Source organism: Pseudorasbora parva, chromosome 4 (assembly GCF_024679245.1).
Source record: "Pseudorasbora parva isolate DD20220531a chromosome 4, ASM2467924v1, whole genome shotgun sequence".
NCBI lineage: Eukaryota > Metazoa > Chordata > Actinopteri > Cypriniformes > Gobionidae > Pseudorasbora > Pseudorasbora parva.
The window spans coordinates 19,797,108-19,812,677 of NC_090175.1; the positions used below are offsets into that span (position 1 = coordinate 19,797,108).

The 15,570-nt window shown below is 40.3% G+C and overlaps 1 protein-coding gene across 1 annotated transcript; it reads left to right on the forward strand.

Annotated features, from left to right (window-relative positions):
• Positions 1-94: 94 nt before the first annotated feature.
• LOC137073067 (prostaglandin D2 receptor 2) lies at positions 95-3,539 on the forward strand. Its single transcript, XM_067441218.1, has 2 exons — positions 95-179; positions 1,968-3,539. The coding sequence occupies exon 2, from the start codon at positions 1,970-1,972 to the stop codon at positions 3,254-3,256; it is 1,287 nt and encodes a 428-aa protein (XP_067297319.1). The 5' UTR covers positions 95-179; positions 1,968-1,969; the 3' UTR covers positions 3,257-3,539.
• The last annotated feature ends 12,031 nt before the right edge of the window (positions 3,540-15,570 follow it).

Consider the following 15,570-nt stretch of genomic DNA (forward strand, 5'->3'; position numbering starts at 1 on the left):
GCCACTAACACCTATTCGTTTCATCACTTCTTTGATACGCCTACTGAACAAAAGTAGGCTATGTTCGAGACACAGGAATGACAAAGGCAGAGGTAAAGAAGAGTTCACAGATGAAAGTAGCTGATGGGCAACTAAAGATTATCTGGAGAAAAATCTATGCGGAAGCAACTTCACAAAAGGTATGTTTCATTTTAGTTTATCCAGGTTTACTCAGATGCTGCTTTAAATTTAAGCAGAGTGACTCCAGAATAAAAGCCAACAAAGTCAACCTAAAAAACTTGTTTAAGATACCGTCTTTAAAAAAATGGAATCTTCTTGAGATAGGAAAAAAAATATGACGAAAGATAGAAAGAATGGAACTGATTCAAAATTAGCTCTGTTTAATGGTGTTTTAAGAAAGAAGGTTCACAACTGAAACAACTCAACACAAGCTAGCTTAAACGAGACTGGACAAACACTGAGTGAATGTGAGGAAACTTGTATGATGATGAACTAAATGACAAACAGCTGTGGTAAAAATGATTGTTCATGGAAACAGATGAGTGGTGGGAAAACTCAAAGGAACACATTATAAAAACTGAGGCAAAAGAAGCCCACTGTAAAATTCAACAGTGATTCTAACCAACACTTTTTAGTTGACTTTACTGAATGTGTTAACTTAATTGTAACAAATCTAGTATACTATACATTGGTTATTTTTCAGTACAAGATACTATTCATATTTCACTTACTTGCATATAGCATATTCATATTGTATTTTACAGTGTGGAAGCAGACTATACAGTACATGACATTCTTTCTTTTAACCCTTGCAAAATCTTCTAAGTAAATGATGTTGTTGGAGAGGGCAGGCAGTGACATGCTCAAGTGCCCTATCAGGGAATTTTTTTCCATGGTAAAAAATGAGATCCATTATCAGTCCTGGACTGGCTTACATCATAAACACCACGATTTTCCTGAGTAATAATAACTGATATCCCTTTAATGAGTGGATGATGCGGGTTGAGCGAATGGTAGTCACCGTGCAGTCATCATTTCTACTAAAATATAAATTATTACGTTAGTGTGAAATACGTGCATGAGATTCTTGAGAAGTTCCTGTTTAATGCAATATAATACCAATGAATCTAAATCTCAGCGTTATAACATCCATCATCATGAAAGCACTTGTAATGTAAACTAATGTAAAACCGATGTGTTTTAAACACTAAGCAAGAAAATGTGAGAATTTGTTGATAAACATTTTGGTTAGACTTGGTCTGCTTGCTGTTTTTAAACCAAACAATATTTTTAGCTGGAAACCCGAATAAGTTGGCAAACTCAAAATAATTGGGGCAATCAGTTGCAGTTTTCTACTTTGCAATAGTAGCCTACATTTTAATTGCTCTGAACTTGAAATATTTGAGTAAGCTAATTCATACATTTAACTTGAAAAACATGTAATGTAATCTCAAATTTGTAGTCGTGGAAATTATAGTTTAAACTAGCCAATTCAATGAATGCCACCTTGCTAATTGGCTACACAATGCGTTGGTTAACATAACAAAAACTCTCTAAACCAGCATTACAAATCATTAAACGCTATAAATCTCCCACTTAACATTAATCTTGCACAAAAAAATGCTGGGAAAACCATGGAGAACCATGCTGGGAAATAGACATAAAAAATAAAAAACTCAATAAAAAAATAAAACTCAAAACAAAGGAACAATTCAGATTTCTTAAAATGTGTCAGTTTTGTGAACTCAAAAGAGAAAGAAAGTTCTAACTTGTTTAATTTGAGTTGGCAACTCAAACCAGTTAATTATTTTGAGCTTTAGAGGTTACAGTATAAAATAGTTATATATATAAGAAAGAACCCGAAACACATTTCAAACACATAATAGAGGTTTGATTTGTTGATCTTTGTGCTTCATTTCAGCTGGCTGTGACATCATATATTAATGATTTTTCTCTATTTTTGACAGAAATGACTTCTTCATTACCTCCTAATTCCTCCACCCACTGTCCCCTTCTGGAGGCAATGATCTTAAACACTGAAACTCGAGTGAACCTGGCAGTGGTGGCTGTGCATGGTGTGGTATCCGCTGTGGGCATTCTAGAAAATGGACTGGTGTTGTGGGTGCTTGGTTACCATCTTCGTAACAAGACGGTAGCGGCAGTATGGGTTCTCAATCTGGCGATGTCAGACTTCCTAACCACACTAACCTTGCCGCTTTTCACTTATTACCTACTGATGGGCCACAGCTGGGAGTTGGGTGGCCCATTGTGTGCAGTCCAGGCCTCCATCTTTTTCCTCAACATGTTTGTTTCTGCCTTCCTACTGGCTGTGATATCACTGGATCGTTGTTTGCTGGTGTCTAAGCCGGTGTGGACCCAGAATCATCGCACTGTGTCGGCAGCATGGAAGATCTGCGGCCTAGGATGGGCTTGGGCGGCTGTTAACGCATTTCCGTATTTTATGTTCCGTTCAGTTGTGGAAAAGCCAGACAGCCGCAAACTTTGCTATCATGATTTTGCACTTTATTCGTCCCAGAGCACGCTGCTTACAGACTGTGAAGTGCGTCAGGCAGTGACGGCAGTGTCCAAAGTGTTGCTGGCATTTGTCATGCCACTGGTGGTCATTGCAGTCAGTTACACTTTCTTTGTTTTAGAGCTGCAGGCTCGCAGGAAGAGGCTCGAGAGTAGACGCCAGGGTGCGAGAAAGGACAAACAGAGATCCTTGAACTTTTTCCGCAGCCTGTCTTCGCCAGGCGGACAAAAAGGCCCTCAACTCTCGCAAGGTTTCACTAAAATGGTTGTCTCTGTGATCGCAACCTTTATTCTCTGCTGGCTGCCTTACCACATTTTCTGCTTGCTGGAGGTGACGGGAAAATTTGTGGATCAGGCAGAGGTGGGCTTACCTCTCGCAACAACATTTGCTTTCCTGAACTCTGTTTTGAATCCAATTATCTACACTTTTAGCTGTCCAAACTTCTCCACTCGAATCCGCCAAAGTGTAGGGGCGCTTTTTGAGGGGCTGGTTGAGGAATCTGGGCCATTAGATCTGGTTACTAAAAGGATAAGGAAAAAAGATCTGTCATCTCCCACCTTCCTCAGCTCTCCCACCACTCCCAGTGTTGTTCCCCGCATCCAGCGTGACTCCCAGGGCTCCATCAACCTCTTTGGATTTAAAAGCCGTCCCACAAAAGAGATAGCGGGAGAACAAAATTTAACTTTGTCTTGTGGAATAATATTACCTGGTACTGACGACTGATGTTTCTGAGTGGACTACGGTCTACCAACTAGAGGTCACAATCATGGGATGGCCTTATAAGCTTTTATGTTTTTATGTGTCTCTTTCCTCCACTGGGTTTGATTTAAGCATTAGTCATGCTGGATTACCTCTGAGGTTGTTTGTGTGATTTTGAGAGTATTAAAAAGAGTCCTTGCCACTGGTGAAAACAAATGAACTAAAAACAAATATCCCTCAGTCACAGACAAAGCAACATGTCCCATATTCCTGTCTGTGTTCTCTCACATTACACAGATTACTGACTACAAACACACATACATTATATATATATATATATACATACACACACACACACACACACACACACACACACACACACACACACACACACACACACACACACACACACACACAATGTCTAACCACACATACACATAGATGACATTATTAAAAAAACATTTATTTACACAGTTATGCACTATACACTAATATTAGCCATAAATAGACTACATGAAAACATGAATATTAGTCTTGAATCTTCTCATTGGATTATTTTGTGTTGTCTGAGCTTGGAAAAAACAACTAAAAATACATTTCTTAACTAGAAAACACTATAGACTACTGTACAATAAAACAAAAATCTATATGATAAAAATGTTTTACCTGTAATCTTTTCTAATTTTATACAAAATATCATTATTATTTATATTATCAGCATAACAATTCAAGTAAAACATTTTACAAAAAATGTCAGATTTTTTTTTTTGATTTTGTTTCTTTATGTCATGTTTTGTGGAACACAAAATAAAATGTTTTGAAGAATGTTTGTGCTGTTCTTTTTTCACACAGTGAAAGGGCTGACAAACTGTCAAAAGGGGAAAAGTTAGAATAGAAATCTAGACGCACCCTAGTGGCAGCAAATCTAATCTGCCGCGAGTATCAAAACACTTCTGAGCTGTAAAAACCAAACTCTGGTCAAGCCAATCACATCGTGTATAGAGTCGGTGGGCAGGGCTTAACATAATAATGGCAGTTGTGCTTGCGTGCTACTAGTGAACACAGAAACTGGCAAACGGCGGTCTTTCGAATCAGTTACATACAAGTTTTATGCCACATTTTTTGTGTTTAGTGTTTTAGTGAAGCTATATGAAAAATTTAAGTTGACTGAATGACTGACAATCTTGCTTGGCAGCTGTGGTCACCATTGTATATAAAATGATGGACCTTCTGCAATAAATAATACATATTGCATTCCACGTAATAAAGAAAGATATACATCACTGGCAAACTTTATTAGGTTCACCTGTTCAACTGCTCGTTACTGTAAATCTAATCAGCCAATCACATGGCAACAACTCAGTGCATTTGCATGACATGAGCTGAATCCGAAATCGCCCCCCTATACACTCAAATAGGGCATTATTTGAGGGGACAGCCATTTGTAGTGGTGTCTGAAACCATAGTGGACGTTATCAAGTGCACTCATTTAATTCCACATTGCACCACAATAATGAGTGTGCAACCGATGTCTGACTTCAACAGCTGTCCGAACATTCAGAGAAACATGGATTTGCAGTTATCATTTTGTTTCAATATGTTGAATTTTGGGGTAAAATCATACCCTATATATTGTATTGACAACTTATAAATCTTATATTCTGCATGATTGGATGTTTTTAAATAAACACTGACAAAAACGATAATGAACGTTTTAGGGCAGAACATGACGATATATAACATTGATATAAGTGATCACTCTGTTTTAGACCTACCTATATTGTATTTATATAAAGCGTCCACAGACAAATTTGCTTTATGTATCTCCCCGGCATTGAAATCAGGCTCATATAAATGTCAGGAAATACGATTCCTGGCTGCACGTCAATATCCATGGATCACTGGATGCTGGATAAGTTCTAAGGAACATTATATGGAATCCAAACTATTAATCCTATTAAATCCAGTGATGCAACAGCTCTTTTGCCACTCAGTCCGGCTGAGGGGGGGCTGTTCCGGTGGGAAAGGGATGTACATACCCTCTATTTTAGATTCAGCCATGGTCAAGGTGATTTTCCTGAAGTTCAAACTGTCGTGTGTGCTGGTAGGAAAGAACAGAAGGATCCAATTGCGAATGAACAATGATTTATCACTCTCTCAACCCTCTATACACACGGTTTGTTTGAGGCGGACTGTCACCGGGCTAATGATTTTAGTGACAGGAAACGGGCAAATTAATTTAGGAGCCAGTTTATTACTTACGGAACACAAAGGAATGTTCTTGGATGAAAGCCAAACTTTTTGACCACAACGTAGACGGGAGGCTTAGACCGGAGGCGATCGGCTTGGGCCCTGGTACGTCTACCCACATGGAGCAGAGTCTCACAGGCTCTATTCCATGTGTGACGACACCTCTGGAAGAAGGCGTGGGTGGAGGGGACCGCGACTTCGGATTTCAGACTAGGAAAGATAGGTGGCTGGTACCCTAAACTACACTTGAACGGAGAGAGGCCCGTGGCCGACCCTGGTAACGAGTCGTGAGCGTACTCAACCCAAGAAATCAGTTGACTCCAAGAGGAAGGGTTCTTGGCAGCAATACATCGCAACACTCTCTCAATATCCTGATTGGCTCGCTCGGTTTGACCATTGCTCTGGGGATGGAAACCCGAAAACCAACTTACTGTCACCCCCAGTAATTTACAGAAATCACACCAAAATTTGGATATAAATTTGGGTCCCCTGTCGGAAACCACGTCCATCAGAAAGCCATGTAAACAAAAGACGTGATCTGACAGCCACCGCTGTCTCCTTGGCAGAAGGTAATTTAGGCAAGGGAATAAAATGAACCATTTTCGAGAACCGGTCCACCACGGTCAAAACGATTGTCTTGCCCTGAGAGGGCGGTAACAAAATCTAGAGGAATGTGGGACCAGGGTCTTGAAGGAACAGACCGAACAACCCAACACAAATGTCCAGAGCCCTACCAGGCCACCAGAACCATTGCTTTACCAAAAATGTGGTTCTATTGACTCCTGGATGACAAGCTACATTGGAACCATGACCCCATCGAATAACGTCGAATAACGACCAAACTCCCGAGGGCGTTACCCCTTCTAAGGCCGAGTTGACCTTCGATTCGACCTCCCATGTGAGTGTCGAGATGATAAGTCTCTCAGGAAAAATGCACTCGGGAGTAGACGGGTGTTCGGAGCGGTCAAAAACGAGAGACAAAGCATCAGGTTTGATAGTTTTAGAACCCGGGTGGTACGAGAGAGAAAATTCAAAACGTCCGAAAAAAAGAGCCCACCAAGCCTCCATACTCCAGATTCTTATAAATACTCAGATTAGAGTATTTTCAGAAACTTTTTTACACAATTATAATTTTACACAAAACCTAGGATAGTCCAAAAAAATAGAAAGTTTCCAATGAGTGGCAATTATGAAATGACCAGGCAGGTCAGAGGAGAATGGCCAGACTGGTTCAAGCAGATAGAAAGGCAACCGTTACTCAAATAAACACTTGTTACAACCAAGGTCCACAAATGACCACAGTGCACCGCTGCACCCATCTTCTCTTGGCTACTTCCAGCAGGATAACGTGCCATGTCACAAAGCTCAAAGCATCACAAACTAGTTACCTAAACATGACAGTTTATGATACTCATGGCCTTGACAGTCACAAGATCTCAATCTAATAGAGCAGCTTTGGGATGTGCTGGAACAGGAGATTCTCATCATGAATGTGTAGCTTACAAATCTGCTGCACTGTGTGATGCTATCATATCAAGATGGAGCAAAATCTCTGATGAGTGTTTACAGCACCTCGTTGAATCAATACCCCAAATAATTAAGAGGTAGTTCTGAAGGCAAATGGGTACCAACCTGGTATTAGCAATGTGTACCTAATAAAGTGGACGGTGAGTCAGAACGCAGGCTGCATGAACTAAAACGTTTGTGTAAAACCAATGGGAGCAAGAACATCCAACTATCTGGTGCTCACATGAATAACATTATAAATGTGCGTACTTGATTAGTGACCTTGAAATAGTACCGAATCTCAAATATTTCTTCCTTATTTCCAATCATTTTCAAAATACACAATCTTTATTTCCCAGGTGTAAAGAAATAATTGAATGTGGTCTTTACTAATGTGCAAGACCTTCACTGTCTGTATCTGTATACTCAATGATGTTGACCCAGTTTTCAGCAGTTGTTAGCAAGAGATCATGTGAGAAGGGGGAGTGTGTGTGTGTGTGTGGGGGGGGGGGGTAGAAATTAGTGAACGGATGGAGAATAGAGTGGACAGACGGAACAGTTCATGTTTTAAGCTGTAAAAGAGTGAGCACTGTGCTATAACAGTAGGAAACAGATGCTCTTAGAGGTATTAAAACTCCATGTATGCGTCACTGGCAGCTTGCCGCTACTCTGGGACAAAGGGAATGAGGAAACAAGCTGTGGAGAGCAAGCAAATCAAGAAGTTTTTTTACACTGGAGCGTACGTGCCCACTGACTCATTGTCATACAAACAGTGTCATGCTTAGCAAGAAACAGTTTCATATTCTTCCCAAATATGCTTCTTATTAAATTAAGCAGACCACAACGAATGTTGTTGGTTGTTCAATAGGCCTTTACATCAACCATATTATCGAATGAAAGCATTTCTAGCATCTCTATGAATGTGACAAATTCCTCGAGATCAGAACAAAATGTACCATGCAGATCATAGGGATCAGTTGCCTCTGTGGATTTTTTCTTCATTGTCCACGTATACTCTTACATAACTTTACTGTTTATGTGTGGGTTATGCATGCTGTCTAAGTACATGCCAAAAATCTGTGGAATGCGAGTCTTACCCCCTGTTTATTGAAACTGCTCGTCAGGACATCTGGTCTTTGATCGAGGACCGATTTCAGAAGATGAATCCAGAAGGTTGCATGAGTAGTTGACAATATTGAGCTGCAATGAAAAAAAAAAAAAGAAGTTTAGTATTTTTATATTAGATTTTAAGCATTTGCCTAGGCAGCAAATGACAGAACATTAAAAAAAAAATCTTTATTCAAAGTAGGATTTTTTTTGTAAGCAATTTTAAGTAAAATATGGAAATTGTCATGAACTCACATGCAGGTAAACATATTAAAATAAACTATACATATAGTCATAATTCCCACAAATGATCAATCAAGAATTTACATATCTTGTTATATTAGTAATTTTTTAAAAAGCAATCTCTTAACATTTTTGGAAGGTAAATGGCTTAATTTAGAATGACCCATATATATGTGGCAATGTAAATAAATGGTGTTTAGTGGAAATTGAGGATGAAAAATTACATGACATGAACATGAATGTGTAAGAGGATTTTGTGAGAGAGCAGGAGACAGGATAAAGGATTAAATCAGATGTAAATCAGGAAAAAGAATGAGAGACGAATCATTTCTCCTTACAGTCCAATCACACAATGCCGGTACATTAATCTACTGTCTGATGAGACGAAATGAATATAGTTGTTGTGGGAATAAAAAGAAAAGCATTTTCATTTGCTTTCAAAATTGTGTCACAACACAAAAGGTGAGATTATAATAAAAAATGACAATGAATATGGACTATATGTTAGGAGCATCCATTTTATTTTGACTAAAAATTAAAAGGAAATTATTAGAATCAAGTTTTGTATTATTGCTTCTGGCGATGGGAAAATATTCCCTATATTAATTTTTGACACAGAGCATCTATACAGCAAAAAGGGGGAGGAGACAGAGAACCTACATATGAATGAGTGAGAGAGAGTGAGAGATGGAGGGACCGTATTAGAGAGAAACAGATTGAGATAGAATGAATGAAATAGAAAGAACATGAGAGAGGGAGAGAGAAAGGAGGGGAGGGGCGAGTGATGTGCAGGGGAAACACTCAATGTAATTTCCTGCAACAGAATCTAAACAGACAAAGTGAGAGGCAGGAACACAGAGCCATAGAAAAGCATTAATGCTCATCAGCCGTCAAAGAGAAAAATGTCTATGGAAGCAGGCAGCATGGAAACCATTGAGGTTCCTCAAGACAAGATTGTCAAAAAGGTATGTGGCCTTTGAGAGTTATGCTGATATTGAGCACAACTGATTGCAAAAGTAGTAAATCTGGCAGATTGACACTAAAGTATATGTGTAATGAACGATAAATGTTTAATGAAAAAGACAGACTTGAAGTAAAATAGGCTAGTAAAGTAGAAAACTAGGAGTACTTGTTACACATTTAAGGTTTCTTATACACAGAAAAATAGGGTGTTAAAATTGAACCTTAAGAGGTACGACAGCTTGTCGCTGGGGCAGTACCCTTAAAAGGACATCTTTGTACCATTTTTACCACAAAAAGATTCATAGTAGTACTTTAAGGTACGCATTTGTACTCAAAGGTACTAATATGCACCTTTTAGGAGTAAAAAAGGTACAAAGATGTCCTTTTAAGGGTACTGCCCCAGCGACAAGCTGTCATACCTCTAAAGGTTCAATTTTAACACCCTATTTTTCTATAGGGTATGGCTTTCTGTAAAGGCATATATATTAAAGTTTTGACAACAAAACCCTAAAATTAAAATTGAACCATTATTGCAAAAAAAATGACAAAAAAAATTATTAATAAATTAAAAAAAATATATTAATAAATAAATAAAAAAATATTAATAAATAATAAATATATCATATAATAAAATAGTATATACAATATACTATTAAAAAGTTGGGGTTCAGTGAGGTTTTTTAATGTTGTAAGTAGTCTCATGCTCACCACAGCTGCATTTATTAGATCAAAAATACAGTAAAACAATCCTGAAATATTATTACAATTTAAAATAACAGCATTTTTATATATTTTCAAATGTAATTTATTCCTGTGATGGCAAAGCTGAATTTTCAGCATCATAACGCCAGTCTTCAGTGTCACATGATCCTTCAGAAATCATTTTAATATGCTGATGTGGTGCTCAAAAAACATATCTTAACTGTTATCAATGTTGTGCAGCTTGATATTTTGAGGAAACCAAGATACTTTTCTCACCCTTCCTACCATTTGATTTCAAATTTAAATTTAACATTTTAAACCAATGATTGGATTTATTCATGACCTAAACATGGGTTGAAACAACCTCAAATTTATTGATTTATAGCCAATGTGATATCTAGTCCCGGTCTTCAAATATAGACCTCAAATTTCATCTCTCTAATCAAATGCTCTTTTGCTTGATGTAGGGGTCCTTTAGAAAGAAGATAGAGAAGCTGAGGAGATGGAGCACCTCTTCGGGTGGCGGCAGCTTCAAACGCCCGCCAAAAACCAAAACCCTCAGTCTGAACTCTCCCACTGAACCCGAGGCAGAGCCCTTCAGAGGAGAGACGGAGCGCAGGAAACTCAGACCCATTGTGGCATCTGTCTTTGGTCAGGTATGGACGGCTGTGTCACAGGAGCAGTTTTCACGTTTCTGCCGAGCCAGTGTATTGTCAGTCATAATCTTGACTTAAACAAATGTTTTGGTTTGCTGAACTCTGGCAATGTTATTTAAGGATGATTATTTCAGTACAAAGGTAGTGAACCTCACACAGGGGTTCGTGCAAAAGTGGTTCTTTATGAAGTGCTTGATGATGCAATTTATACTTTTACGCAAACTCTCATATATCTGTCATACAGTATACTACTCAAAAGAGGAGCTGTGTCTGTGATTGTTCATTCATGGCGGGAAATAGCATTAGCAATGAGACCATGCTGGAGGCCGCTTTATCAGAACCTATAACATTCATGTTATAGTGGTTTATAGAGGTGTTTGTTGTGCTGAATCTGTGTGATTTTAAAGTCTGGATTATGTGCAGTTTTGTGCCTTCTCTTTAATGTTTGATGTTAAATGCATGTCTTTTTGTCTGATATTAATTTTCAATTATAATGTCACCTCCCAGTTTGGACTTCAAAGTTAGCAAAAATAAATAAAAATCCCATGAGCCTATTTTTTATAAATAATTTTGTACAGATCCAGTCCAATGCTTGATCAATTTTACTCAGATTTTGTATTTAATTTACTAACTGGGAGTTGCAATATTTAAAGTGGTCAGAAGGATGGAGAAGGCAACTAATTGATGTTTGCAACTTAATGCTCAAATCAAAAGAATGGTTCCCTTCCTCATTCCCTCACACTTGCACTTTCCAGCCAGCAGTTCATTCAATCGTAAACCTTTCACACAACATTAATCATAATAATCATTTCCCTACAAACTCTCTGCTTTCAGGGGATTATGTGGCTGTGCTTGAGGAAAATGTGAAAGTGTATTAGGTATTATCTATTATTCATCACACCTCGTTCTTTAAAGCTTGTATTCCCAAACACAATGAATTGCATACAAAACTTGAACAGCTTTCCGTTCAATCCCTATATTTCACTTTTCACTCCTCAACTAAGCTAGAGTGTGACTAACAACACGATGAAGTCAGAATTTATCTCACCCTTCAAATTCTCTAAATGACACTGATATAATAACATTAATAAATTAACAATTTAAAAAAGGTCATTAACCCTGACACACACAAAAAATAAAAAATAGAATCTAATAGTATTTAATCTTATGAAGAAAAGCATAAGTCTGAGCAAGAGTAACTCATCTGCAGGGTAGGGATTGAATCTTGGATTTCTTATTCAATCAAAGAAAAACAGCAACACTGGGATGGAAGAAAAGAGGAAGACTGCTGAGAGAAGAGAGTGAGGGATGAAAGAAAAAGAATAGGACAGGATTATATGGGTGAGATTAACGACTCAAGAGATCAAATCAAAAAACTGATTCACACAAGAACTCTCTTGTGAAAGCTCCAGCTTTAGCCATCATAATAATAACATATCAGACGCTAGATGTGGTGGCAGCCTTGTGAACATATGAATGTCCAACCTATCACTAACTAAACCTATGTTCCTTTTGCTACATTTTCAAATAATTTTAAAATGTTTATGTTCAACATCTATTTTATGTTGAAATCTCAATTTCACTGCTAAATTAATATTTATCAGGCAATTTGTCCCATGGGATTTTATTACAACTACAGGTTTCATCTTTTTTATTTGGGAAGTTATTTTTGTGTTTTTTCAAGTGCTTTTTATACACTCACTGGCATTTAATAGATTCACGTGTTCAATTACTCGTTAAGGCAAATATCTAATCAGCAAATCACATGGCAGTATCACAATGCGTTTAGGCTACGATTACACGTGGGCGGCTGTTTTTATAAACGGATATTTCAACCTCTCCGGTTCCAAAAATAACATACCCATGTACACTCACCTAAAGGATTATTAGGAACACCATACTAATGATGTGTTTGACCCCCATTCGACCTTCAGAGCTGCCTTAATTCTACGTGGCATTGATTCAACAAGGTGCTGAAAGCATTCTTTAGAAATGTTGGCCCATATTGATAGGATAGCATCTTGCAGTTGATGGAGATTTGTGGGATGCACATCCAGGGCACGAAGCTCCGGTTCCACCACATCCCAAAGATGCTCTAATGGGTTAAGATCGGGTGACTGTGGGGGCCAGTTTAGTACAGTGAACTCATTGTCATTGTGGCAAGCAGCGAGGCGAGGGACCGTGAGAGCAGGCCAGTGGCGAGTGGTAATGAGCGCCAGCTGCGCGACACACCGGTCTCGTCTCACCATGGCGGAGTGACGGGAGTATAAAGGGAGGAGCAAAGACAGTACAAGACGAGAGAGGACCAGGACTGGATTTTATGTTATGTTTTGTTTACGTTCTGTTGTGTGTGTGCGGGCAGTCGTCCGTGAGGGGCTGCCCGCGGTTTACTTTCGTTTTGTTTATTTATTTTGAGTTTAAAAAGTTTGTTAAACGTTCGTCAGTTCCCGCCTCCTTCCTTCCATCAACGAACCTCGTTACACTGGTGCCAAAACCCGGGGCGAAAGAAGGGACATGCGTTCGAAGAGCCCTCGCTGCTGAGGGGGATCGCGGTGCTGAGGAGGTCGGGCAGCGCGGATGAATGAGGACCGCGAGGGCTGCCCGAGGTGATAGTGCTGGAGTGAGGAAGGTGGGACAGAGACCTCGCTGCCGTGCCCCTAGGTCGAGGTGGGGAGGCTGCCGCCCGAGAGGGAGCTGAGGAGTCGCCGCGCTTGCCGTGAGCCGGAGCCTGATGCCGTCCGCCGGTTAGGGGAGGAGCAGGGAGCGCGGGGCTCGCTGCCGGGTACCTCAGTAGGAGGAGTCAACACCGGCCGCCAGGGGGCAGAGGAGGATCGAGCTGTCCACCAAGCGTCCAGTGCCATCGCACAGCACCGCGAGGAAGAGCCTCTCGGCTGGCGGAGGGCCGAACGGCAGTGTGTCTGGGAACCGGACCAGATTTTTATTTTATTTTTCCCTCTCTCCCCTCTTTCGTTGTGTCGCTCCTCGTGCTCCCGTCTCCATTTCTCTCGCCTCTCTGTCCTTACCCCCAGGTGCCGCGGCCGCCATGATCGGGGGGTAGAGTGCAGTCTCGGGAGTGCACTCCTGCGAGGGCCAATGGGGGTATGTGGCAAGCAGCGGGGTGAGGGACCGCGAGAGCGGGCCAGTTACGAGTGGTAATGAGTACCAGCTGTGCGACACACCGGTTTCGTCTCGCTGCCAAGTGACGGGAGCATAAAAGGAGGAGCGAAAGCAGCGAAAGATGAGAGAGGACCAGGCCTGGATTTATGTTATGTTTAATTTACGTTTTGTTGTGTGTGTGCGGGCAGTCGTCCGTGAGGGGCTGCCTGCGTTTTATTATGTGTGTGTATGTGCGGGCAGTCGTCCGTGAGGGGCTGCCCGTGGATTACTTTTGTTTTGTTTATTTATTTTGAATTAAAATTTGTTAAACGTTTGCTGGTTCCCGCCTCCTTCCTTCCCATCTACGAACTTCGTTACAGTCATGTTCAAGAAACCAACTCGAAATGATTTGAGCTTTGTGACATGGTGCATTATCCTGCCAGAAGTAGCCATCAGAAGATGGGCACATGGTGGTCAAAAGGGGATGGACATGGTCAGAAACAATGCTCTGGGACATTAGGCTGTGACATTTAAACGATGCCCAATTGGCACTAAGGGATGGATCCATGTTCTCATTCTGTTTACACCAAATTCTGACTCTACCATCTGAATGTCTCAACAGAAATGGAGACTCATCAGACCAGGCAACATTTTTCCAGTCTTCAACTGTCCAATTTTAGTGAGCTTGGGCAAATTGTAGCCTCTTTTTCCTATTTGTAGTGGAGATGAGTGGTACCCAGTGGGGTCTTCTGCTGTTGTAAGCCCATCTGTCTCAAGGTTGTGCGTGTTGTGGCTTCACAAATGCTTTGCTGCATACCTCGGTTGTAATGAGTGGTTATTTCAGTCAAAGTTGCTCTTCTATCAGTTTGAATCAATCGGCTCATTCTCCTCTGACGTCTAGCATTAACAAGGCATTTTCACCCACAGGACTGCCGCATACTGGATGTTTTTCCCTTTTCACACCATTCTTTGTAAACCATAGAAATGGTTGTGTGTGAAAATCCCAGTAACTGAGCAGAATGTGAAATACTCAGACCACCCATCTGGCACCAACAACCATGCCATGCTCAAAATTGCTTAAATCACCTTTCTTTCCCATTCTGACATTCAGTTTGGAGTTCAGGAGATTGTCTTGACCAGCACCACACCCCTAAATGCATTGAAGCAACTGCCATGTGATTGGTTGATTGAAGTGATGAAATTTAACAGGTGTTCCTAATAATCCTTTAGGTGAGTATGCCATCAAGAGCATGCCATGTAACGAGAAGCTCAAGCCCATGTAAGCCAATGCGTGTAAATGAAGGCTGCAAACGAAGGGAAATGTCTCTGTTTTTCAAAATAACCGTGTACGTGTAAAAGAAGCGCTAGCCATGTAGACATGAGCTGAATCGGAAATCGCCCCCTAAACCCTCTTTAGTCCACTAATACAGTTCACTTGAAGGAGTGAATGAAATTGATTAAATTCGGACAGCCGTTGTGTGTACATTGGCTGTACATTTGCTATTGCGGTCACGGTGCAATGTGGGATGGAATGAGTGCACTAAATATCGTCCATTATAGTTTCGGACTACAAATGGCTGTCCCTTCAAATAGTGCCCTATTTAAGGGTATAGAGGGTGATTTTCGGATTCAGCCATTGTCAAGAAGATCTGCTGAAGTTCAAACTGAGCATCAGAAGGGGAAGAAAGGTCTAAGTGAATTTGAACATGGCATGGTTGTTGGTGCCAAATGGGCTGGTCAGGGTATTTCAGAAACTGTTGCTCTGAACTCAGAACAGCGGGTGCCACTCTTGTCAGATCACAGCATGAAACTGAG